The sequence below is a fragment of the Asterias rubens genome, chromosome 4 (assembly GCF_902459465.1).
Source record: "Asterias rubens chromosome 4, eAstRub1.3, whole genome shotgun sequence".
NCBI classification, from domain to species: domain Eukaryota; kingdom Metazoa; phylum Echinodermata; class Asteroidea; order Forcipulatida; family Asteriidae; genus Asterias; species Asterias rubens.
In genome coordinates, this window is record NC_047065.1 from 14,907,254 (window position 1) to 14,924,712 (window position 17,459).

At 36.7% G+C, this 17,459-nt stretch overlaps 2 protein-coding genes across 4 annotated transcripts in view; one reads left to right on the forward strand and one right to left on the reverse strand.

The window, feature by feature from the left end:
• Window positions 1-31: 31 nt before the first annotated feature.
• LOC117289630 (trafficking protein particle complex subunit 2-like protein) lies at window positions 32-5,936 on the reverse strand. The gene is made up of 4 exons (XM_033770838.1): window positions 5,857-5,936; window positions 4,508-4,768; window positions 2,692-2,771; window positions 32-1,773 (listed from the first exon to the last, which is right to left on the reverse strand). The coding sequence occupies exons 1-4, from the start codon at window positions 5,887-5,889 to the stop codon at window positions 1,731-1,733; spliced, it is 417 nt and encodes a 138-aa protein (XP_033626729.1). The 5' UTR covers window positions 5,890-5,936; the 3' UTR covers window positions 32-1,730.
• Window positions 5,937-5,945: 9 nt separating this feature from the next.
• Window positions 5,946-17,459, forward strand: part of LOC117289629 (CMP-N-acetylneuraminate-beta-galactosamide-alpha-2,3-sialyltransferase 2-like) — a 29,648-nt gene continuing 18,134 nt past the window's right edge. For all 3 annotated transcript variants that reach the window (XM_033770835.1, XM_033770836.1, XM_033770837.1), the window contains exons 1-2: window positions 5,946-6,053; window positions 13,135-13,221. The gene's annotated coding sequence lies outside the window, so the exon portion shown is untranslated. The remainder of the gene's footprint in view (window positions 6,054-13,134; window positions 13,222-17,459) is intronic.

The following is a 17,459-nucleotide window of genomic DNA, read 5'->3' on the forward strand; positions in this document are numbered from 1 at the left end:
AAATGCAGCCTTATTTCACGACTTCTTTGGGTCAATTGTCTACCTTAGTCCTTGAAACTAGTTTGATTTATTTCCTTGATCACATCTAAGAAACTTGTGACAGATTTCTAAGCAAATCTAACATCCCATTTGTTATTAATAATGATTTTAAAGGAAAACAATTACCTTTTGTTTAATTTACGGGGGAAAATTGTTTTTCATGTAGGTTGTTTGTTAGGAAGTATAAACATTTTAAAGAGTTAAAATGGTCTTTTATTGCAAGTTTTCAGATGTCGAATCTGCTTAAGTTTTATTAAAAGGACTGACGATTAAACAGAAACTGGGTGCCTTTTTACGTACATACTTTTTAATAATATTTATTTATTCATTCAATATTTACATTTTTTCTCTCATTACATTTCATGTTAAATATAACGGTAAAGGGGTTACATCATTAAAAAAGGGCAATTAGCAAGAGAAAACAAATACATGATAAATTAAATATGCTTATTAAAACTCTTTAAAATCAACAGGATACAGGATTTTAAGGACTCATGAAGGGAAAAACTTGTTTTCTTTTTATTAATTTTGGATGTTTTCTTTTCTTCACCATAACATTTGTTTTGAGAAAGTTGAACCCTAAAGAAAAGCGATCGGCCCCAGATGTTTACAATTGTTGACCTGTTACTTGAAAGAAGATGCAAATAAAATGTCAAAATATACATCCGTGTCAATGATCTGTCTTTTTTGTGTCCAATGTGACTACTTGATGAAGAAAATAGAGTCTGCAAGTTTATCTTAAAATCTAACAAGAGTGTCAGTTTGTTAGGAATGACTTGTGTGCAATTAGTCCCAAATGTTAAGGTTTTTTGTTTATAACACACCTCTTCCTGGTTCTGTATTCTGGCTGGATAAAACACAGACTCTTGAGGTTCAATAATTTAGCCCAGTGCATTAAATTTGCACCACCGTGACCTACACATTTGTAGACGCTTGCAAGTGTGTGAAATTTGTGAGAAAGAGTTTTTTTTAAATGGTTACAGTGCCTTCTCTTAGTGTGAATGGTGAATAGCAACCAAAATACAGAGTCTAGGGAACTAAAAGCATTCCTTCAATTGATTTTTTTGGTTCTTGACAGAGGTGTGTTTAAATACATATTTTGGTATAATTTGGTCACTAGTACAAATCTATCTCCTCTTGGGACATAGAGTGATCAGAAGAAGGTCCTATTTTCCTCGGCCTTTAGCTTGAGAAAAGGGACCCACTTACAGTCCCTTGGAGTGCAGAGACATGCATTAATGACCGATTATGCCAGAACATAAATATATATATATTTTTTTTTGAACACTTTGTGACAAAATCTACTCATTAGCTATAGAACATCCTATGGATTCAGTTGTTTTTCAATTGAAAAACACAAGACCTCCGGACTTGTCCGTTCATAAGTCTTCTTGCCCGACACTGAATCTACTGTCCTCAGGGCCTGTGGTCCAGTGTAATGTTCAAGCCCTAAAGATCTTGATCGTTCATGAGCCCCAAAATTTGCTTACTGGCAAGCAGCTTTATGAAAGTGGGCCCTGGTTGCATGTATTTGAATTGGCAAAGGACACGATGACTGTACAATAATAAAGGTAATACTCTGTGCTCCATCAGAAAGACCAGAAATGGTGGAAGCACATTTTGGCGGAGGTGTGTTCAGCATCTGCAAGGGGTCATTGTGATGAGACTTCTCTTTGATGATGTAGAGGAGATCAGTCTTGAACCATCATCTGCATAACTGTATTGTCAAATGTTCTTTGAAAAAGAAGAAACAATTAGTGATTAAAATATCAAAATATCTGAACTTTTCCTGTTGGTATACAATGGATGCTGTGATACTGCCATGTCCAAACCTTGCACATTTTTAATAATAACAATAGTAGTTTCTTAAAGACAGTGGACACTATTGGCAACTGTCTAAGACCAGTCTTCTCACTTTGTGTATCTCAACAAATGCATAAAATAACAAACCTGTGAAAATTTGAGCTCAATTGGTAGTCGGAGTTGCGAGAAAACTGAAAGAAAAAAACACCCTTGTCACACGAAGTTGTGTGCTTTCAGATGCTTGATTTCGAGACCTCAAGTTCTAAACTTGAGGTCTCGAAATCAAATTCGTGGAAAATAACCTCTTTCTTGAAAACTATGTTACTTCAGAGGGAGCCGTTTCTCACAATGTTTTATACCACCAACCTCTCCGTATTACTCGTTACCAAATGAGGTTTTATGCTAATAATTATTTTGAGTAATTACCAATAGTGTCCACTGCCTTTAAAAAGCGCACATATTAGTCACTCAGTGATGCTCATGGCACTCCAACATTATCACTCCTGGCAAATCCATGCTGACTAAATTACAAGAACCATTTCTGCCCTCCTCACAGGTAGTCATTTACCCTTGGGTGAAGGGAAGCTGTCATAGTAGGTGTCTTGCTCAAGCAAAGACACAAGACACAAGTTTCCCTAATTTCACTGTTCAGAAGTCATGACCAATATGCAAGTAAGATGTGAATAAATGTCAAGTACAATGACTTGCTCAATTGCAAGTACCTGCTTTTAATCCCTCAGACTTGAGACTACATGTTGGTAAACTTCAAATGATCACAATTAAAATGGCATGTGGTGGTACACGTTTGACATCGAGGGGAGACAAAGCAGAGACGAGTTTGACACTTACTTGGACTTGATGTTTTCTCCTGGTGTATAGAGAGGGTTGCAGAGCATATCAACATAAGCATTGTGTAACGTCTTAAACATCTGAGTATTAAAAACAAAGTGACATTGGGCTGTTAAAGACATTGGAATACTGGGTGCGTTCGTTTAGCTTCCCCGGGTCGACCCCGGTGTGTAGCGTTTTTTTTCTTTCCAGGACGAACGTGTGCAGATAATTACCCACGGTTGTCCTGAAAAAAAAAAACGCCACACACCGGGGTCTACCCAGGGAAGCTAAACGAACGCACCCACTATTAGTAATTGTCAAAGACCAGTCTTTTCACATCATATGCTTCATGCTTTATGTCGAGACATCAAAATCTAATTCTGAGGTCTCAAATCAAATTCTTGGAAAATTACTTCTTTCTCAAAAAACTATGTTACTTCAGAGGGAGCCATTTCTCACACTGTTTTATACTATCAACAGCTCCCCATTACTTGTTACCAAGTAAGGGTTTATGCTAATGACTATTTTGAGTAATTACCTATAGTGTCCACTGCCTTTTACTACAACCGACCACACAGTTAATAAACCCTTTAGATACCATAGAGATCACAAGCGTCTTGAACCAAAATGCCAATAGCGGTCCCAAGGCTTGACATTCACAAAAAGAGGTCAAAGAAAATAAAGGTCACTTTGGGATATGAAATTCCCTATGTACATTTGTAGTCCCCCCCACCCCCAATTTCAAAACACAAAACAAACTAAATTTGTTGTCTTGATGTTATTTCTGTTGACATCTCAATTGACAAAATTTGACTGAAGAAATGAGCAACGTTAGCATTCTCTGGATGATTATACAGAAACAAATCACTAGTTGGAGAGAACTCTGACTGGTCCTTAGGTGTTCTGACTGCCATTGGGCCAGCAGACCATTTAAAGGCAGTGGACACTATTGGTAATTGTCAAAGACCAGTCTTCTCACTTGTTGTATCTCAACATATGCATAAAAAAACAAACCTGTGAAAATTTTAGCTCAATCGGTCATCAAACTTCCGAGATAATAATGAAAGAAAAAATACCCTTGGCACACGAAGTTGTGTGCGTTTAGATAGTTTAGATAGAGCATACTTGTTGTGAAAGTTCATACTCGATACTCAACTGACTAATAATCTGTACTCAAAGTCATGTACTTAGTACTCAGCTATTGGCCTCGGTGCTTAGATCAGAATACTTGATACTCAAAACATGCGTACTAGTACTTGATGGCCCAAGTACTATTAAAGGGTGGCTGCAGTGATTTTTTTATTCAGTTAAACGATTAAACATGACTTTTTTAACCTGAAATATTTTTATATATTTTGTTTTAAATGCGCAAGTATTTTAAAAATGGTTTTCAAGAGATTAGGGGAACCCACCCCGCCCCTAAAAGGGGGCCTTCATTTGCATAAACGTGACGTCATGTCGGTAACCCGAGCCGTCGGGCCCCCTGGCTGTGTGCATATAGAGACGTGTGCACTGTGTGGCCTGGTACCTAGGCGCGTGTAGTTAGGGACCAGACTCTTTTTGCCGACGATATGTTTGAATTCCCGACGTGACGTCGATGGTAGGGGCGGTCACAATCCACAAAAGGGGGGGGGGCATGACTCATTCGCTAATTACGCAAGTCAGATCTTTCGGGAATAAACAAATTACACATTTATTGATGTTCAATACATATATCAGCAATAAATGACAGCAAAATTAACTGTTTTATTTGAATTCACTGCAGCATCCCTTTAATGTACTAGAGTACTACTCGACCACTCTAGTACTTGGCAGAACTTGATACTTGACTTACATTTCTTATCTCATTGTCCCTCAGCTGCATATTGGATGACTCTACAACGATCACAAATTTAACCTTGGTGTTTGTCACATAACCGTACACTTTATAGTCCTCCGTTGGGTATAGAAGTCCGAGGTACAACTCCCTGGGGTCATTGACGCTTTTGCCGACGGCCGAAACCTTCTCTTCGATTACGTCTAGACATGTATGAACGGTGTAGTGGAATTTGAGCTCATTCTCAGTAGGGATGGTGCTAATGTACAGTGGATAATTCTGTGAAAATATGAATACAAATATGTACAGATATCATAATCAGATAATCTTCATCACTTGCATCAAAAACAACATTTCTTGTTCAGTGATGATTTATGAACCAAAGATTACACTCCGGCCCAACGTATCATCAAGCTACAGATTTATAGTGTTTACAGAATGAAAGTTAACTGAATTAAGTTATGTATCTATTCTACTTACCTCCGAAAACAAAATAAATAAGATAGATCATGGATACTAGATGTACTTATGATGCAGTACTAGGCTTATTATATATAAAATGACTGAGTACGAGTGCGAGGTTACCCGGGTACAAATTCAACCAATCTGGTTGAAATATGGCATTATTAATTTGCAGTTGTGTGTCATCAGTCTGCATGATCTGTGGTGTACACACCGGTCACAATCCCCCCTCACCCCCCCCCACCCCCCTCCCCCACATCCCCTCCGAGCTCCCCAACCCATACCAGCCATGACCCGATGACCAATTATGATCAACTCTTACCCTAATCACCGCCCCCTCCCCCCGCCCAACACATTATTCATCACGTAATAATATTAATAATAATAATTTATTGTTTCAAAATTATTTTTCTTGATTGTATAATTTTGAAGTCGACCCCCGTTAATCCAACATGGGTCGAAGGCAAGACAATGACTAACCACCAGCGAACGATTTCCCTTGTATAGATAGTGGAAAAGTTTCCGTATGGCGCCACCACTTTTTCATTCGAAATAAAATAATACAGTATCTAATTTACCTGATCGATATATCCCTTTTTGTAAAAATGAGTGAAAAAGTGGTGGCGCCATACGGAAAGTTATCCTAGATAGTACTCAAAAATCACCATTTGCTAAAATTAGCATTGATTTTGTGCACAGAAAATATAATATAATAATAATAATAATCTGCTCAATCAAAATGAATTTGCTATGCAAAACCAAAAGTGCTGCACGAAATCATTCCCTGCAAATGTTGCACTACACGTACACATTATATGTATTCCTATTTAACTTGGTAGGTTGGTTACGTAGCACTTATATGCTCCAAACTGTAAATTTTGCAACAAAAACAAAATGTTATTTACCTCTTTCGCTATCACTGCCACACAGACTGCCATCTTGCTGCGAATGAAGAGGAAAAAAATACAGCGAGTGGAAATGAATAGCGCCCTCTTTAGGCGGGCTGAGTATAATTGTATATTTTCAATAATCAATAATTATTTTATTTTTTGAAGACGAAAAATCTTGACAACAAGCGGACGGCCAGCACGCGAGTCAAAAGGTAAGTACATTTTTATGGGAATATGAGTTGTACAATCTTTTCCCTTTAGCTGTTTTGCTAGAGATGATGTTTGATAGTTTGGAAGTGTGTAAACAAAATGCAGCACAGAGGCCTGAAATAGACAGCAATATTTGAGACTTCTTGAGATAGGCAAGCGCAACTCACACGCACGCCATCCACACACAATACCGTGCAATGAATGCTGACTGTAAGACCGTACCATGGTCAGACTCTGTGTGTTTGCAGAATTTAATACCTTCACCTTGGTTGCAACGGCACGCTTTTTTTTTTTTTTTTTTTTTTTTTTTTTCACAGGTCCCTCATACCTATTTTTAAAATCATCATACCTTTGATCTTGCTATTCTTATTAATTGACCATTGTTAGTTGCATCATGATGCAACTTGCTCTCTAATCCTACCCTTTCAACAATGTCTCCCTGCATTGTTGTCGAACAATACATTTACCACTTTTATGGTCCAGTAACCCATCCTTTCATTCTAAACATCCTTTGTCCTCGCCACTTCACTCCTATTGGTTCATAGCCACCAATATTATTGTTTCTGAAATAGAAACTTTGATTGGCTGTTATTTTCCCGCTTCTTTCTGGATCCTTTCCTTAATCCCTTTCCCTCTCTCTTTTTCTATAAATGGATATGTATTTTTTTGTACTTGTTTTATGCCTCTGAAGAAGGTCCGGATTGGATCGAAAGCTAAGGCCATCTACCCTATTCATTAATCATAATATTGATATGAGGTTTAAAAAATAAAAATCTCCAAAAGTATTAGAAAATGATGGCTTCTTTAGGCCTCTGTATTTTTTTTCCAGAATGCTCAGCAAAATATTCAGTCACATGAATTGTGAATTGAAATAGTGTTTGATGAAACTTTTTTGGTGGACAAATATTTTTATATGGCCTCAACATTATGACATATTTTTGTACCTTGTAGAAATGCCTAAAATACCAAACTTTTTGCATTTACAAGTGCAAATAACCAGTGGAGCCTTACGTGTTTCTAAGTTTTGGTCAAGGGAGAGGAGACTCTTTGCTTGGCAAATAAAACCACACAATTTGTGTCTAGGGACTGTTTACATTGCGCACAGAGTGGTAAAAGATTTGCCACGATTTTAGGGACTCAAAAACAGGACCTCCTACGAGAGGCCTAAATATTAACAAATTAGTAATCAGTAATCGTATAGTTTTGTTTATAGTAAATTCGTTTTGTTATATCATTATGTTACATTTATAAAAACAAATTAGCCTATCAATTTATTAGTTTATAGACCTGGTTAGCTGTTATTTTAGTGATTTTAACAAATTCATATAATGGATTACTAATTTCGTCATCCGTTAATAGGTATAGCGAATAAACAATTAGCCTGCCTCTATGGTGCAATCGAATTGATGACTTCAGCAATGGCTAGTCATAGTATTCTTATAACTAATTTTTTTTTGTAGATGCCTATGAATGTTTTTGTTTGGTTGTTGGTTAGGAAAGCCATCTGTACTGGATCACAATTTCTTGATTAGTGCAATTCATTCATAGAAGTTGAACCAATGACATTGTTTAATGTGAACAGAGAGAACTTGGCTGTTGCCAGCTAGGTAACCAGGTGTGTAAGCTTGGGCGATATCACGATATTATCGAATATCGCGATATTAATTTGGACACGATTTCGATATCGGATGGATTTGGTTTTAATCGCGATATATCGATAAATCGATTAAATATCGCGATACCCCATAGGTTTGGAGTAAAACCAGAAGAATAGGTCATTAGAACACCTCTCTTATGCTAGGACTGTCTCTTCATTAATCGCAATTATATCGAATATCCCGATATATTGTCGGCGATATATCGTGAATAAAATAAATCGATATCGCCCAAGCTTATAGGTGTGTGGAACTACTTCTACTAACTACTTACATGTACAATGTATGTAGAGCTATTATGAGGAGGTTCTTTCTGAGAAAGGTTCAGTCAAGGAGATGATCAATAGTGGCAGGAACAAACGGTAATCATAGTGAACTCTAGGTGTGCACAACATCACCTTGGGTTTTAAATTTCTACAAAATAATGAATTCAAAGAGCCGAGATAGTAACACAAAAAACCTGCAGCTAAAAATACAAGAGAAGACTTTTGTATTCTGCCACACTTTTTCACTGATTTTTACTTCTCATTTAAGTAAATTAGAGACTAAATTGTTTTATAATGAGTGAAAAAGTGGTGGCAGGATACAAAAAAATGTCCAATGGTCATGAATAAAGTTACATTCAAACTCTGAACAATGCATTAATTTATAACCCCTTAAAAAAAAAAAAAAAAATCTGAAAGGAAGAAATATGTTGTCTATCTGAAGCAGTTGTTATTTTTGTCTGCCTGGCTAAGTAACGGGCGAGCCCTGAACATTTGGACTTTGTACATTGTTCCTTTGTCCTTGATTGGTTTTGATAACTGTGTACCGGTAGTCATGAAAAGAACCTTGAAGTTTACCTTGCATTTAGATAGCATTTTTCTGTTTATTTTCCAAACCATACACAGAAAAAAATCCTGACCTTAAAAAAAAAAAAAAAACTGAAACAAGTATGACCAAGAAATACCTCCGTGGCTACACGTAGACACAACCTGAAAATCTGCCTGGAATGTTCCTGCATCCGAAATTCACATTTGGATGGCCACTTTGAGACATCATTCTTCGCTGGGAAATGACCAGCAAGTGGGGATAGTCAAAATGCTCTTCAAAAGTTTAGTTCTTAACAGGATTGTGTAGGCCTACAGAGAGCTTTCAAAGACACAAATTGTACAAAGCAAGGATTGATCAAATCACTCTAGAAATAATTACTGTATTTTGTCAAGTTTCATACCATTGTAAAGCCCATCTCAAGGACTCTCCCCTCAGTTTAGTTTATGGAGACCACCAACTGATGTAGGGCAAGACAGCTCAGTTGGTAGACACCAGCCGACAATGTATGAGGGCTTTGGTATTAAATCCTGCTCGAGTCATTTCTCTTTGTTCAGCCCAAAACTCTTTTGAGAAGTACAAAATATACTTTATGTGTATTCAAACCTATAAATTGTACATGTATTTGGATTTTTGAAATGGTGATTGATAGGGCCTACAAAGTGGTTAATAGGTCAACCCTAAATTCTTGTTAGTGGCGGTGTTATTCCTTTGACCTAATTGTTAGTGTTATTCCACTTGCTTTAACAATGCCTATTATACCGCAGGCAATTGATACAATACCCGATCTTTGTATCGATAGTGTTACGCATCTTTTATTCCATGATGGATTCGCTTGGGTTGAATGAATGTGCACTCACCCATGCAGAGTTTTTATACCAATGACAACAAAAGAAAAAGGTCTACCTTTTTTCACCCAATGTCAGTTTATGTTTTTCAAAACTTCTACGGGATTGGCCTAATAGGTGTTGAATTTGGGAGAACATTCCACAAAGACCAGAATTAAAATGAGAGAATTTTTTTCTTCTTTTTCCTGGCTACTTGCATTTGAGTGTTTCAAAAAACAACAATAACAGCACAAATTCACCAACATATTATAAGCTTGGTGACAGTGGCTGGAACACTAGCAAACGGGCAGCAAACATTCAAAATCTGAGAAACGGTTCATGCATGAATCAATGTGCTTTGTTGTGCAGACTTTTTCAATGGTTGAATGCAGTACAGCTTTGAATTGTTAGAAGTAAACATTTGAAGCTTTGCAGAAAGTCTGTACTATTTGTGTAGTCATGTTATTTTTCTTTTCCAGAAAATGCTACATGATCTGCCTGGCCCTATTAGTCTCATTGGTTAAACTGAGTGTCTTTGTTGTAAGTACAGGCATGCAACTGTTCCGCGTTTTGTTTTTTTTTTTTTTTAACATGAAAAAAAAAAAAAAAAAAAAAAAAAAAAAAATCCAGAAAAAAACACAAAAAACTACAATCATGTAAAATAAGCCTAGTACCTGTTAACCATGCACCTTAGAGCATAATAAACCTCAACCTCTGTTTCTAGGGTACCATTGTGGGTATCATGTCCCGTGGCGTTTCGGCTGCCTCGCTCCGCACTTGCTAGTGCCTTTGAAAATGTTCCTCTTTTTTTCAGCGGGCAGTTGCATGCCTGAAATAATGAAACTAATGAAGCAGCTAAATGTGAATGCATTGTGGTTTTTTTTTTCTTCAGTATAATACAGTACAGTTTTGAATTTTTATAAAGTAAACATTTGAAGCTTTGCAGGAAGTATGAACTATTTGTGTAGTTATATTTCCTTCCAAAAAAAAAATGCTACACACTCTGCCTGGCCCTAATATTCTCATTGATTAGAAACTGGACAGTATTGGTATATTGACAGTATTTTCACTTGGTGTATCTCAACTATCTCTAAAATTAACAGACCTGTGAAAATTTGAGCTTAATTGGTGGTCGAATTTGCGAGATTACAATGGAAGAAAAAACATCCTTGTCACACGAAGTTGTGTACTTTCAGATGCTTGATTACGAGACCTCAAAACTAAATCAAATTCGTGGAAAATTACTTCTTTCTCGAAAACTTAGTCAATTCAGAGGGAGCTGTTTCTCACTATGTTTTATATTATCAACCTCTCCCCATCACTCATTACCAAGTAAGTTTTTTATGCTAATAATAATATTGAGTAATTACCAATAGCGTCCAGTGCCTTTGAACTGAGTAATTGACTTTGTTGTAAATAATTAAACTAATGAAGTAAAATGTGAATGCATCGTGGGAAAGAGAACACATGGCATTCAAAACAGCTTGTAGTTAATCAATGAACACATGGTTGAATACCAACTTTATGTACTCACAGTATTGATTGCATTTAAAAAAGAAAAATAAAGGCATCTGTTGACATTGGCGTCCTCAAATTACTTATTAATTTCATTCTAGGACTGAAACTAGGGTTGATTTTTATGGACTTTTGACTATGAATAAAGGAACCCATATCAAAACTTACAGCCGTTATTGTTTAAATTTACTCTTGAATTTAATATGTTGAATTTATAACATAAAGTGTAACATTTTCCATTGAGCAACCTGCAAGAAAAAGCCTTACGCTGCGCACTGTACTCTTTTTATCAAAAGTGTTGTTCAAGTATACAGCTGATGATATTGGGAGAGCCTGCCCCTGATGTGACCTGGCCAAATGCCATTAAATCCCCACAGAGAAACCCTGGCCCATGTGTATTTACTGTCAGGATGTTGTACTGGCTGACCTCAGTATTGCAATCTGTCAATATGAGACACAGATTAAATTTCCTTTACAGTGTGTGTATATTGCATGTTGAAGATGACACCACCACTACTGAATCTAGAATAATAATAATTCTAAATAATGCCAACATTTATAAAGCACCCTGATCATACATGAATGCTTGGAGGTGAGCACTGAACAAAAACAAAACTAAGGCCCTAGTAAAAAAGTAAATGGGTATAAATTGTGGCCTACAAATTAAAATAAATTAAGGGCACTTCAATGAGCAAAATGCCCAAATGAGGGGCTCTTGAACATCTAATGATGAGAGGGATAGATATGGCACTCTGTCAACACCTGCTTGAGGCTCCATGCTTGTTTACAATGTTAGTTGTGATACAACGTGAATCTAAAAAATAAAACTCACCACCATGACGGAAATTTTTCGCAAGGGGCTAGGCTGTGCATTGTAGGATTTCGTTTGTTTGTTTGTTTGTTTGTTTGTTCTTTGAGAATAATGAGATAGAAATTACATGCAGGCGCTGTTTAGAAATGTGAAATAGTGTGTTTTTTTCTTATTTTTTAATCTCTGTATATTTTCCTGTAATTCGACCTCCGGTCACCATGGGAATTTGTTTTTAAAATAATGAACCAATTATGAATGAATGAATGAATGAAATAAGTAAATCTACTTCGATTGATTGGTATTCTGCCATATATACAACGTTTTAAACTGTGTTTATGAAAAATCATAATAATTTATCATTTTATTTTTTATGTTTTGTTGAATTAGAAATCTAGGTTTATTGATTTCCCTTTCATTTCTCCCCTCTACACTGTTTGAAACTTTGTTCAAAAACAATCTTTATAGTTTATTATTTTGATGTTTAGTATGTTGTGGTGTTTTCAGTATAAAATTCTTTGTAAGGATGTCTTAGAATCTGCCTCCCTGTGTGTTCAGTTAAATATAAACTTTAGTCAATAATAAAAGTATTAAACCCAAACGGAACACAAAAATACATGTTGTATTTTTGTTAATCCGATCGCACTGCATTCCAAGTCTCTAAACACCCCCAAGGCTTTGTCAGTTTCTTTAGTTTGGAGAGCTTAGCATAAAAAATCCATCCTGCCCAGAATTACGCTTTTATCAACAGGTACAATCGCTGACTGTCACCAGACAAGCTGCAGACAGACTAATCTGATAACAAAAAAAAGAAAAGAAGAAAAAAACGGACCTAATAATCCTGGTGTTTTTCTCAAGCCATCCCCTTTTTTTTCACCCCTCACCCCTCCCCCTGGTCCACGGTACGATGGATTAGTAAGACTCGTGAGTAATAGTGCAAGAAAAATCAGGAGAGGAATCTTTATGAATGTGAGGTGAAATTCCGCTCGGCTTCCTCTGATGTGTCACCGTAATTCCGTTGCAAGGCCTCCCGGGTGCAGCCACCTTTGGGTTGACAAAAAGTCTTAAAAAGTGTGAGTGTCCCTCCTGGCATTTTGAGACCTTTGTCCTGATAATACGGAAGGCTGTAACTGTACTGAAGTGTGTGGATGGCACAATGAGATCCTACCCTCAACTACGGCCAGTATTGTCCGCCTTTTGTGGTGTCGGACAGAAGCGCTAACACCTTCTGCTCTTTAGTGAGCTAATGCTCTCATAACCCTCTCAATAGATCTCTTAATACTGCAGACTGTTAAAATCCTCAATTATGTACTTCCATCCACAAAGGAGAGCAGAGGACCCTTGAAATAACAGCTGTTAGGCAAATGTGTGTTGGATGTAATGTCCACACTGTCTGACTGTCACCAGAACAAAATCGTTTGGTTTTATTTTTCTCACCTGTTGCTTTCTGCTAATTGTTTTGTTACAGTTTTTGACTCTGTATTCTGGAGAGCGTCTGGTCGTATGGAGGTAGACAACAAACGCAGTGCGAAAAGGTTCAATATTTAAACCCAAGGTAGGTTCAGTTTATATGTAAATAAATTGATTAGTTTGCGCGACAATCATGTACAATATAGGATTTGAGGCATTGCATGGTGAGTTATATATTGTGGGTTTGCGGTAACACCCTCTACTGTGTCTACTTGCAAGGTAAATTGTGACCCGCTACGTGGAAATGAGTAAGATGTCGCCCAATGCATTATTAAGTAATGGACAGTTTAATGTGAAGAGAAAAAAATGAACAAAAAAAATAATCATTTTTTATTTTTTTACTTTTTAAGATCTATATTTGCATGGGTTACCTTTAGAACACTTACTTTTAGGCAATAAAGCTATGAATACAACAATTTTGTGATCATACTTATGTCTAATTTGTATCCTTTTGCGCGAAATGGTAGTTTAAAACATCACTTTACTTATAATTCGTTTTTCAGAAAAATGATGTATTGGCTAATTTCAAACGGAAGTAACTCAGCAACATGATACACCCCAAAGCTTAGACATATACCAAATTACTGCTGTTGGTGTGTTCTTTCCAGCCATGCATATAACTCAATCCTTGAAATTGTCAACATCTGACTCATTTTCCTGTAGCGGGTCATGTGCTTTTGTGAACTTTTGAGTCTTGCTTTATGTTCTATTACCACAGAGTAGAATTCGGGAGTGTTCTCGGTTCTGAAAAGAAGTGTCCTGCTTTTAAATTACTACCTGGAAGGAAGGTAGAAAATCGGCCTGGACTACTACTTTAGCTTTGGTGGACTAAGGGGACTTATCGTTATTAGCTTCACTACTGTGGAGCGAGTTCTTAATTAGTGGCATTAACGATTTGACTTGCTTGCTCTAGTTTTTTCTTCAGGAGATGTTGTTCCTTGCTTTATGATCAGAGCTAGCAACTCTCTCTAGCAAAGTTCCCTTAAAATAAACCGTCTTTCCCGTGTTGGTAGGTAGAGTTGAAAATTGGTTAGAAAGCTGGCGTGAAGTGGTTAAAAAGTAAATCTTAACCTTTTAGCAACTGGACCGCCCAGCCACCAATGAAATGCTGTACTTACTATTATATGCTGGGTATGAGAAAACGCTCACCTATGGGAAAAAGTACATGTATTTTTCCCCATTCACAGTTGATATGTCAACGTTAATGATGATGACAAAATTGAGCTCTTGCCGACTGATTAGGGCCTATCTTTTCATCAAACTCGGGCAGCGGGACTAGAGGCTTTAAATAGTGCCTTGTCTATTTTATTTGTTATTTTGTATGATCATGATGTACAGTTTCTGTAAGAATTATTTTGATATCTGCAGGTTTTATAAAGACTGTCTTTTTTTCTCATGGGAATTGCTTTTTTCAGATTTTGGGCAATCTCTAGGTTGATGTTTGTTTTTGCATCCTCTGTTTTTTGTTATTCGTGTTGAAATTGCTTTTCTCGACTTGCACCCAGAATGCTGCACCCAGAATGCTTTGATCATGCGCATTGGGCTTTTCCAACCCTTAAAACCAATTCAAACCTGTTTCATACTTCCTGTGCGAATGCAATGCGAATTTTAACGTCACTATTTTGAAATGAATTATTTGCATCAGTTGAATTGTGCTCAACTCCTGCGAAATAATCGCAGCGAAGATGGAGCTGTGACGTGAAACTTTGTATCGCATTCATTCGCAGGAAGTTTGAAGTGGGCTTCATTCAAAAACAGGTTTCCACATGGTCCTACATTCAAATTCATGCATGATATTCTTCCTAAATATACATAAAAGTACTTCATTTTGATTTTTCAATAGTTTTCTCTTTTTTTTGCTTTAAAATCTTTAAAAAATTGTGATAAATACAAATTACTTCTGCTTGTTTTTCATTCTTTACATGGTTGTGCTCCTCAGTATAATTGTCTCAATTAATTACCTGTTACAATCCTTCCAGATGTCATCCACTTCGTTGTTACTGGTTGTTCCCCAAACCCACAACAATTTGGGCGACAGGGCTTTTTCTCATGCTGGTCCTTTACTTTGGAATAATCTGCCCCTTAATATCCGTAAAATGTCTTCAATTCATAAGTTCAAAGAGGCCCTCAAAACCACAGCTGCTTTTCATTAATGTTGTGTTTCTTCCTATAAGTGTTCATATTATTGTTATTATTATAAAATAGTCTGGAAAAATATTCTAAAAGCTTGCAATAGTGTTGTAGGTCAGCCCTTGTACTCAGTAAAATGTTCCTATTTTTATTCCAAGGACCAAATATCATGCCTGTAAATTACCCATCTAGTTCCAACCCTAAACATCTTCAATCAAGCCAGCCAACCAGCCGCATGAACAGTCCTCCATATTAGTCATGGTAATGACTCCCCAAGACTCAAGCTTCACAATATATACTGATTAAAGGCACTGGACACTTTTGGTAATTGTCAAAGACCAGTATTCTCACTTGGTGTATCCTTCCATATGCATGAAATAACAAAAACAAACCTGTGAAGATTTGGACTCAGTTGTTCATCGAAGTTGCAAGAGAGTTATGGAAAAATAAACCTTTGTTGCACAAATTTTAGTGCCTTCTCAGATGCCTAATAAGCTTCAGGCCTTAAGTCTTTTCATGTTTGAGTGAGAAATGACCTCTTTCTCAAAATTACGTTACTTAAGGGAGAGATATTTCTCACAATGTTTTGTAATCAACATCTCTCAGTTGCCCGTTACCAAGTAAGTTTATATGCTAACAAATATTTAGAGTAATAACCAATAGCGTCTTATGCCTTAAACATCCAAGGTGTAGGAGACGAGTCGGCGAATATCAACTACTGTTAATTGCGCATCCTGATTTAACGATTGCCGTCGCTCTGGTACACTGTTCACGGTCCTCTGAATCGGTTACCTACCATTCCCATACCTTTCCTCCCGACGGTCGAGCGTACAAACCCATTAATTGCAGGGCAAGTCAACTGTGGTATTCTGAAATTGGCTGCCGAGCACTTCTTATTTCTTGAAAATATTTACTTGAAGTTATTGCGACATGAGTTTCACATATTGCAAAGAGAATTTAAAGAAAGAAAAAAATTGAGGCAGATGGTAGTCACACATCAGAGATAATGTGTGTGCAGGAGTGATAAGAATACAAATATTATTAAAGTGACACATGTATAAACAGTAAATTATAAAAAGACCTGATACTTTGTTACAAGAAGGGCTCAAATTTTACTCTGTACCTCTGGCCTTGGCCAGTGGTTATAGTGCCAGGCCAGAAACTTATAACTGGACAAGTCTGACAGTCTTTTTATTAGTGTAGTTTACCATTTTAAACTTTTGCAGCAGAAACAGTGTAGTCATAAATGACATTTATTTATTGCCGGCCACCCACACTATAAATTATTTATAGAAGTCTTCTCCTAATCTTCCCATACAACACCTGTACAAATACGTTTAAAAACTCTTAACTGTGCAATCTGGAGTATTCTGTTTTCTTGATGAGAAAAATAAAAAAAATAAAATACTACGATTTTGTTTTGCAAATTGACCAAAATTTTCGTGTGGTATTCTGAAATTGGCTGCCAGGCACCTTCTTATTTCTTGAATTAAATGACTAGAAATTATTGCGAAATGAGTTCTACTGCCAAGAAAATTTTAAATAATTTGCGCATATCGTCCCAGTTAGCTACACGTATATTGTGCATGATGACAAAAGGCCAGTGAGAACATTTTGGATTTTGCTTTAAATCAGGGATGAGAAATTTCAGGCTTTTTATGTCTGCCTTGTGAGAAAAAAAAAATCAGCCTTCAATTTTCCCACATACAAAGAGATCCTGCTCTTTGAATTGATGTACACATGCAATGTATTTGCCTAGTGCTGAGGATACTGTTTCTTGATTCTTAAAAAGCTCTGGGAAATCTAAACCACAGAGTTTCCAAAAGGCGGAAATGCCATCATTTTTCAACTCGCTTCCAAGAAATGTTGACCCTAGTTTGACCCTAGTCACCTTGTAAGGAAATGAAGAAAAATACCCAGTGCACTTATTGAAAAGAGAAGGGGTTGCTCCGGTGTTCCTGGTTTGATTGGCTGCTATTGTTTCATGGTGCTATGTAAAAAGAGTAGGTCTCATAAATCAAGTCTCACATACCTTGCCAAATACTGTTGAAGGGCCTTGAGCATCACTGAGTGACAGATTCGGACGCTAATAAGAAGCCACTAGATTATTATTATAAAGTCATTCAAATGTGTCATTTGCAAGAAAACAGTAACCTTCATGTAGCGTTCATTTCAAAAGGTGGTAGCATTTTT